The 10459-nt window shown below is 37.3% G+C and overlaps 1 protein-coding gene across 1 annotated transcript in view; it reads left to right on the top strand.

The window, feature by feature from the left end:
• Positions 1-3793, top strand: part of LOC149300458 (T cell receptor alpha chain MC.7.G5-like) — a 110022-nt gene extending 106229 nt beyond the window's left edge. The window contains exons 6-7 of the mRNA XM_089484981.1: positions 2456-2740; positions 3687-3793. Coding sequence (XP_089341107.1) covers positions 2456-2740; positions 3687-3793 — 392 coding nt within the window. The remainder of the gene's footprint in view (positions 1-2455; positions 2741-3686) is intronic.
• Positions 3794-10459: the final 6666 nt, after the last annotated feature.

Below are 10459 nucleotides of genomic sequence, written 5' to 3' on the forward strand. Positions count from 1 at the left end.
TACCATAATATAAAATCTGACCATAACTATTTTGTTCAGTGAAATAATAACAATAGTTTATCATACTGTAATTTGATAATTCATGTTATTCAGCTCTATTTTCTTTATTACTAAAAATAATCTTTTATTGGTCTTCGGTGTTCATCTGCAGATTTTATTAAAGTAAATGTCATATAAGGTAGTTAAAGTTCCCAGACATATTTCTAACATCTAAAAAAAATCTTACTAACTGGAGACATTAGAACTAATCTTCTTCTGTTACTTATTCTGCTACCACACCAAATAACTGTTAGAGACAAAGGTAATCTGTTTTGGAATGTACTTTATCTGACGGAATGCTGAATTCCAAACCTTGTTCTTAATTAATGTACACCATCCAATTAATATTCTTATAGCAAAATATCAAGCATAGCTAGTGCTTTGCTACTTCCAATCATAAGAAAACATGGGTCATAACCTACATTTAGATTTTTTTCCTAATAAAGATCAATCCAAAAAAATAGCTATTACTACTTGTCAATATATGTTGACATATCCATAAGATGGGCCTTGTACTTTGCTATCCTTATGCTAGGGTTGGTGGGTTGTGTCTGTTTATGTTATACTATGTAATACTGTGCAAATTATGGGGTAGCTGGAGATCTGGTGTTTGGCCATGGGACATATTTAACAGTGAGACCTAGTAAGTATGAATTCCATTATATGACAAAAAACTGATTAGATTTATAATTGAAATACTGTATCAATTAAATGTACAAGACATTACAAAAAAACCATGGATTGAATGGTGTATTGAAAAACAAACCCCAACTTTTTGATATTTTCCTTTTAGCTTTATTGTTATTAAAGCATACAATGTATACAAAAACACAATATACAAACAAAACAACAACTAATATTAGTATTACTTCAACAAAATATGAGGAGGAAATCATTAGGGACATATCATCTGTAGCCTCCAAATTACATTAACATTTTTATACTTAAGTATGATATGCATTTTCTTTATAAATTGCATAGCGTTATACATACTGGTGTATGAGGGATATCAATGCTTCCTCAACACACATTAGTGTATTAGTATCACAAAGGATTCCTCACAATACTCCCAAGCAAAGTAGTGCCAACGATAACACAAGAATCATTTTCACATAAAATATCCGACTTAAATATCTAAACTGACACTATTATTTCATCTATTTGGTTCCAGCCAAATGGCCACAAGTTTTAGATTTATTAAGTGAAAAACAATATAGCACATCAACTATCATTCTTATGTCCAAAATATCTGAGCAAGATTTAGGAAAATTGAGAAGGGACCATGCCCTTTATCTATCTTTTTTTCCTTTAATTTAATACAATGGATTAAATAAGGGTGCCACATTCTTTTTTTGGAGTTTGCATTTAAGTTTAGGCAGTGGTTTTAATATGTAGTTTATTTTCAGTATCACTGAGTATGCAGTAAAAATGGATATAGATCTTCCAGCTGTAGTTTTAGTGTAAACATTTAAATTACTACAATAACTTTATTTAAAGAACATGTTCTAAACATATTAAACGGAACTTTGGCCTACTCAGGGACTGGTTAAGGAATGTATCACAGAATGATTCTCAGTTTTTGTACTACACTCTAATAAAGTGTAAATTATGGATTGGGGTTGAACAAGATACTTTTTGGAACTGGAACATTACTTAGCGTGAGGCCACGTAAGTTATGTTTCATTATATAGAGATGCTTTTGTAGCACAAATCTTGCTATTGGTAAACAAAATAATAATAATTAAATAACCCTGAAGTTTGAGCAGTGATTTTAAGGTATCTGAAAGACAACAGAAGCCTCAATTTCTAAATTGGATCGATACTACCCTGTGTAAATCACAATTTAACTCTCCAATGTTTGTTTTACACATCTATAAATCAGTTGAGAACACAGAAAGGAACAAATAATTTTCTGTTGCAGATGTAGAAGCATTTTGTTTGTTTTGCTGAGAGATTGTTGCCTCATAAAAAATATTCAATTATTCAATCAATTCCCAAATACTTGTTATATTGGGATTCCAATAACCACAACAAACCTACCTTTGAGCACTTACTGGTTTAAGTTATTGGAGCGTGTCCTTATTTTGAAAATTTGAATATTATTACCAACGTCTAATTCCAGAAAGTTGTAGTACTGTGAGTTTTAATCTATGAAACCTTCTCAGTTCTTGTAAAGTAACTGTATGATGTGAGAATTATTACAAAGTGTTATTTGGAAGAGGGACAGCGCTTAGTGTAGATCCTGGTAAGACGGTCAAAAGGACATTTGTAATGATTAGCCTCATAAGGGGTGTGGGTGAAATGGTTGATCTTATGTATAATATATTTATTATTTTTCTTTGGATGTTATTTTATATGTAAGTTTAATATCGGATATAAAAATAAACTGATTGTCCAGCATATTTTTTTTTCACAGAGATTGAAAATACTAGGCCTTCTCTATACCACCTCAAAGCAGATGAGCAAACTGATGGAACGCCAAAGGCTGTCTGTTTGGCTACTGACTTCCCATCTCCTGATGGAGAAATTACAGCACATGTAAACACCAAAGAAAAGAATTTGACTGGTTCGTTAATGCTGGATGGATCTAATAAACTTTGGAGATATGGTGCAGTTTTGTGGGATGAAGATGATCTATCAAAACAGCTTGAGTGCAAGCTACAATACAATAATGACAAAATAGAAACAGAGAAATACACAGGTATGTTATGATTCATGAAGTGTACTGATCTGGTTTATCACTGGTTCTGAAAACAGTTCTCTAGAACTCAATAAAAACTCAGCAATAAGGTGTTCTTGAAGACTTAAGAACTGTGAGGCTGATGTCTTCCTGTGCTCTAAAGCCCTGCACAGCCTTTAATTTTATTTAAATTAATTTGACTATATTCTGGCCTGTAATATCATTCCTATGTATTAAATAGACCTTATTGTGCGTTGTAAGTAATAAATAATAAGATTAACTTAGCCATCAGATTTTGTGATATTTTATAAAGTTACATTTTGTCATATTTCATAATACACTGAGAGCTACAATTTACATTTTTAACTGGATTATTTCATATAAAATTTGTTGTTTTTTCCCCAGATATTGAGCCTCATACATGCTCATTAAGTGAGCAGGATTTTATAACAGGTAAACTGTGGTTTTTTTTAACTATTACAACATTAGCGTGCAATTCTTCCTTGTATATGTGTGTATGTCATATTTTGTTTTTAGTTACTTATAGAAGTAATCTCTGCTACACGAGTGTATCATTATTTAAAAATGAAATACCGTATATTCTATTTTGTGATATATTTAGAAAAACATCCAAACAAGAGCTTGTAGTCAAAAACAGGAGGCTATCTACTGGACCAGAGGGCACAAAATATGTAGATGGCTAATTAAAACTGCCTATTTTCATATCTACCTACAAGTTACTATTATTTTTTTAGGATAGCAAAAGAGGTGTTTGAATTCTCAATTTCACAAACTTTTTAACAATGTAAGAAGACACAATGAGGAATAGGATTATAACGTAATTCTGGTGTACAATAGTAAAAGTTGATTAATTAGCAGTAACATTCATCTGGTTGCTATGTGGCTGCACCACCAGAATTATGACTGTGATCAGTAAACCCAATGTTTCCCTTTTTTTTTTTAATAGATGAAAGGATTAACAAAGCATCCCTTACTGTGCTCGGGCTGAGGGTCTTAACAGTGAAAGCCATAGTATTCAACATGATCATTACCCTAAAACTCTGGTCATTTTAAGGTAAGCTATTGTTAGTTCATACATACACGTCTTGATTACATCATGCCAGATTAAAAACACCCATCTGATGTTGCTGTGATCATTATATTTAACCAGATCATGATTTGAAAATATGTATCTCAGTATATAATTCACATTCTCTACATATACAAGAGTGGGTTGTCCCTTTTTCTCCATCTGCCTAGAGCTGGGTAAACTTAATGCCAGTACCTTTTTAGGTTCCGCTGATTTGGAGGGGATAAATCCATAAAATAAAGCAAAACTTGACAGGAGGTGATTATATAATGTGCAAAGAGAGTGAGGGAAGAGGCAAATGCAGAGTTCCCTCATACATTTTCAAAAGGACCAACACAAAAATTTCAAGTCACCACACTGCTAGCATATGTATTCAAGTGCATATTATGACTGGAATGTGCCTTTCTGTGTGGGGTTTGTGGGACAGACCAGGGTGTGGCCCTATCACCCATCTTCACATGCACCATAATGTATAACGCCCCATAAAATCACCTCTGAAAAATAATTATAATACCAGTATAGTAATTGTAATATGATGATACTATTGGCACCAGCTTTCAGCATTGCAGACCACTAAAAGTACCACCCACACACAGTTTTATTTATCTCACATTATTAACTGTTTATTATCTTCTATTTACAGGTTATGATCTCTTGAACTGCAGAATCAATGATCATGCACAAAAGCTATTTTTTCAAAAATATATGTTTATTATTATATACTTGATTTCCATTTAATATGTTTTTTATTTTTTTCCCTTGCATCTACATACATATGTACATATCTACATATCATGATAGTGCTGTACTGATTAGTGATCATACTATATGGATGTTATAGAATGCACATGCCTGCATTGACTACTGTTTAGATTTAAATCATATAATTTTATCACATGGGTGTATCAATGCATGTATATACCATTTATCTCTCTATGCTGAAGCTAATATATATTTCAGACTACATGTCTATCATAAGTATTTTATTCTAAACATTGCATTTCTTTTGAAATATTAAACTAATGTGGTTGCCAATAACAACTTTTTCGCTAGAGCAAGTAATCAAGTTTAGCCATCTTGCTGAGTTTTATTAAAACTGTCTGTGATGTAATTATTTGTAAATGTGTGTTAAGTTTTAAATAGATCTTGGTTGATGTAATACATTTTAGCATGTTAATAAACTTATCAAATAAACATCAGTGAATGATTTGTTAATACATTTTGTATAATATCATTTCTGATACACAAAAGGTTTAGACACCAAACTGAAAAAAAGATGTTCCTCTTCTCAATCACTCCTAAATCTCCAATACACAAATACTCTAGATTGTGGTCTCTGTGTAAATCAGCAATACCATATTAAATGGGCTGCTATTAGGCAGGGGCTAGCAGTGCTACAATGAGAAGAAAACTGTGCAGAAAATTATGTTAGTGCACTAAGCAGCCTTTTCCCTGTACTTTGCCTTTTGATACCTAGGACATATCAACTTCAACCAAATCTGAAGAATTACTATAATGGAATATATAATTTCAGCTAAGATACCTGCTCTCTGTGGCATACAGACAAGAATGATTTAAAAAACAAAAATGTTTGTTATTTCAAGTACAAAATTGCATGTGTACATTAATTGCTTTGTGATTTACAAACTTATATGCCATCCTCAAACCAAGTGTCCCTTATGACTGAGGACTTAGAATTAGTTCTAACACTCACAGCTTATGCACCTTTCCTGTAAGCTGACAGAGAAGGGGTGTGACTAGAAACCATGTGTGAAAGTTACCCCAGGGCCCCCCAACTTCAACAGCTAGTCTGTGCGATCATTGCCCCCACACAACTGGTCTGTGCTTCTTTACCCCTTGCTGCCATCTCCCAAATGCAACACACTCACACAAATTACACACACTTACTCATAGTCACTAACACACACTCCATCTCACCCCACTTACACATCCATGCTCACACACACAATTACACATCCATGCTCAAACATGGTCACTGCGACCCCTGTAGCCTGTCTGGCGCATGCAGTCGTTGGTTAAAACACTCACCTATAATGAATTCTGGTGAGCAAGGGCAGGATAAAGAATGCAGGAAACCAGGTGCACATGTAGCACAAGAAACAACTCTGGCATTCAGAGTTTGCTGGACAGACCTTCAAAGCCGGAGAGTAACTCAGGGGCATAGTCAGACAGGGGCTTGGTGAATCAGGTTAAAGGACCACAAGGGAATCCCAAAGTGATGTTAAGTCAGGCCAGGAGGTCGGCAACAGAAGTCAAGCCAAAAAGGTCTCATCAATAGCAAAACGTCCAATTGACAGCACAAAGTCGTAACCAAGATATCCATTCAAAGTAGCTTGGGTGACAGGAACAGGTAACAGGGGAGGTAGCCTGGAAAACCAGGCTCAGGAAAGAGGAGAGTCCTGTCACACTATTACAAGCACACTATACAACTGAGCACGTGTCCAGAGGTGTTCAAGTTTTAAATAGGGTGGTACTTGCCTCTAGACATGCTCCTCCAAAAATTGTTGTGGCACTTTTAAGAGCCCCCCCAGGCGAAAACACGATGAGACTGCATGATGTGATGAAGCAGAAGGCAGCACAATGCTGACCATTGTCGGGAGGACTCAGAGGCCTGAGGCCTACCTACCTCCACATTGCCACATGGGGAGGTAAGAGGGGAGCATGACACGGGTATTTGTTTTGGAGTAACACTTATTCTAGGCCAAATGTTTTTTGTTTTTTTAGATTTTGTTCACATTTTATATATTAGTACTAACAAATATTGCATGGATATAGTTCCAAATGAAAGCCTAATTATCTTGGGGAAAAAATCTAACATCTGATTGCACTTGAATTATGGCAAAGGGGCTAAAAATGCTTTGGTCAGCAAGGGTAACAAAACAGCCTTGGTCATGAAAGAGTTTAGTTTAGTGAATCTAATAGTGTAGTAATACAGTACACATTAAAACTAGCTGATAGTTTGTGTAGAGTTATTAAGATGAAATGACTTAAGTAAAATATTTGTTGGCATGTTTCCCTTTCCGTTATTACACCTAAAAAGAAACTTGTGAGCATATGTATACCCGATGAGCTTGATCAAAGCATGGCATTGGTGAGCTAAGGTTTGGCACTCTCATCCAACTCTGTATTCAGCATAATCTACAAAACAAGATTCATATAAGTAAAGTAACCTCTGTAATATATTCATATTATCAATTTAGTATTTTATTTTGACACCATTTCAAACCCATAAAATAACACTCACACACCCTTTCCTGTAATCACACATTAGTCAGTGTTTCCTTTTTCCTCTTAACAGGATATATACAGTATCTCACAAAAGTGAGTACACCCCTCACATTTTTGTAAATATCTTAATATATCTTTTCATGTGACAACACTGAAGAAATGACACTCTGTTACAATGTAAAGTAGTGAGTGTACAGCCTGTATAACAGTCTACATTTTCTGTTCCCTTAAAAATAACTCAACTCACAGCCATTAATGTCAGGATTCTATCCTGACTGCAGGAAAGTTAAAGTTTTACACTTAGTTTGCTATAATGAATGTGCTGTGTATTTCTGTTCAGCTGTGTTTTGTTATGCTATTACCTGCCTCCCTCACCTGAAGCCTAGACCACTCACACCTGACCTAATGAACAGGCTTTATATCCCTGCCTCCCAGTAACAGCGCTGTGAGTTTATTAAATTATTTGGAGCTACAGTTCATGCCAGACTTGGGATCTGTCTATTGGATTTACCTGCCTGTTACCCTTTGACCTGGGCTGCCTTTTGGATTTACCCTTTTGCCAGCCTGTTACCTGTTTGACCTGGACTGCCTACTAGATATCCCCTTTTTTCTTGCTACCTGTTCCAGACTCTTTTGGATACTTACCTGGACTTCTCTACCTTCATACTGCCCAGCAGTCTGTATACATGATATTCCTCCTACTCTGCTGCATATGGTGAGATGTCTGCTTTCATTTGTTTAATATACCCATAACCAATCATTCTGCTTGTGTCTCATTTTTGAAGTGTATTTCTATCACTCCTGCGCTCTGGACAACATCCAGTAAGGGCTGAGATTTGATGAGCCTGACAATTAATGTCTAAACCTTGGCAACAAAAGTGAGTACACCCCTAAGTGGAAATATCCAAATTGTATTTTGTGTGACTACCATTACTTTCCAGCACTGCCTTAACCCTCTTGGGCATGGAATTCACTAGAGCTTCACAGGTTGCCATTGGAGTCCTCTTCCACTCCTCCATGACGACATCACGGAGCTGGTGTATGTTGGGGACCTTGCGCTCCCCCACCTTCCATTTGAGGATGCCGCACAGATGCTCAATAGGGTTTAGGTCTGGAGACATGCTTGGCCAGTCCATCACCTTTACCCTCAGCTTCTTTAGCAAGGTAGTGGCCGTCTTGGAGGTATGTTTGGGGTTGTTATCATTTTGGAATACTGGCCTGCGGCCCGGTCTTCGAAGGGAGGGGATCATGCTCTGCTTCAATATGTCACAGTACATGTTGGCATTCCCTCAATGAACTTTAGCTCCCCAGTGCCGGGAACACTCATGCAGGCCCAGACCATGACACTCCCACTATCATGCTTGACTGGAGGCAAGACACACTTGTCTTTGTACTCCTCACCTGGTTTCTGCCACACACGTTTGGCACCATCTGAACCAAATAAGTTTATCTTTGTCTCATCTGACCACAGGACATGGTTCCAGTAATCCATGTCCTTGGACTGTTTGTGGGCTTTCTTGTGCATCATCTTTAGAAGAGGCTTTCTTCTCGGACGACAGCCATGCAGACCAATTTGATGCATTGTATGGTCTGAGCACTGACAGGCTGACCCCCCACCCCTTCAACCTCTGCAGCAATGCTGGCAGCACTCATATTTCCCAAAGACCTCTGGATATGAGGCTGAGCATGTGCACTAAACTTCTTTGGTCGACATGGCAAGGCCTGTTCGAAGTGGAACCTGTCCTGTGAAACGACTGTATGGTCTTGCCCACTGTGGTGCAGCTCAGTTTCAGGGTCTTGGCAATCTTCTTATAGCTAGGCCATCTTTATGTAGAACAACAATTCTTTGTTCAGATCCTCTGAGTTCTTTGCCATGAGGTGCCATGTTGAACTTCCAGTGACTGGTATGAGAGAGTGTAAGAGCGATAACACCAAATTAAACACACCTGCTCCCCATTCACACCCGAGACCTTGTAACACTAACGAGGCACATGACACCGAGGAAGGGAAATGGCTAATTGGGACATTTCCACTTAGGGGTGTACTCACTTTTGTTGCCAAGGTTAAGACATTAATGGCTGTGTGTTGAGTTATAGTTGAGGGGACAGCAAATTTACACTTATACAGGCTCTACACATTACTTTGTAGCAGAGTGTCATTTCTTCTGGGTTGTCACATGAAAAGATATAATCAAATATTTACAAAAATGTGATGGGTTTACTCACTTTTGTGAGATACTGTAGCCTTCTTAACTTCAGAACCAATGGCCAAACTTCAAAGTTTTTTTTTTTTATATTAATTTTTCCCTATGCAGGAGCTCTTGGGAGGGCTACTAAAATTGTAAATGATTAACAGGTTAACAATTCAGAAAAGGGATTTCAATCTGTGTAGCTTGGAGGGGAGATGTGACAGCAATTTTTAAATACTTAAACAAAGTAGGGAAGTCTATTTCCATGGAGGAGAAATATTAGAATAAGAAGTCATAATATAAAACTAGAGGGTCAGAGGTTTAAATGTAATGTGGGGACGAATTATATTATCTAAAGGGTGGCAGATAAATAAACAGCCTCCTATCAGAAGTAGTAGAGGCAAATACAGTGAGGGAATTTAAACATGCATGGGATAGGCATAAAGTTAGCTTTAGCTAATATAAGACCAAGGACTGATTAATTTGTCTTTTTGATGCCCCACTTGCTGCTTATATGTTAAATATTTGCCTGATCTGGAGCACAACTATCTCTCCCACTAACTAGACCCAATGCCTTGGGGTCATCCTTGACTCAAACCTCTTCTTCATCCCTTACATTCGGTCCCTCGCCAGATCCTGCCACAGAGTTTTTCTGTAAGTCTTCACAAGGTTTTCACACACTGTTGCTGGTATTTTGGACCATTCCTCCATGCAGATCTCCTCTAGAGCAGTGATGTTTTGATGCTGTCGCTGGGCAACATGGACTTTCAACTCCCTCCAAAGGTTTTCTATGGGGTTGAGATCTGGAGACTGGCTAGGTAACTCCAGAACCTTGAAATGCTTCTTACGAAGCCACTCCTTTGTTGCCCAGGTGGTGTGTTTGGGATCATTGTCATGCTGAAAGACCCAGCCACGTTTCATCTTCAATGCCCTTGCTGATGGAAGGAGGTTTTCACTCAAAATCTCACGATACATGGCCCCATTCATTCTTTCCTTTACACGGATCAGTTGTCCTGGTCCCTTTGCAGAAAAAACAGCCCCAAAGCATGATGTTTCTACCCCCATGCTTCACCGTAGGTATGGTGTTCTTTGGATGCAACTCAGCATTCTTTCTCCTCCAAACACGACGAGTTGAGTTTCTACCAAAAAGTTCTACCTTGGTTTCATCTGACCATATGACATTTGCCCAATCCTCTTCTGGATCATCCAAATG

Source organism: Sceloporus occidentalis, unplaced genomic scaffold (genome assembly GCF_023333645.1).
Source record: "Sceloporus occidentalis isolate IW3139 unplaced genomic scaffold, rSceOcc1.0.p SCAF_24, whole genome shotgun sequence".
NCBI classification, from domain to species: domain Eukaryota; kingdom Metazoa; phylum Chordata; class Lepidosauria; order Squamata; family Phrynosomatidae; genus Sceloporus; species Sceloporus occidentalis.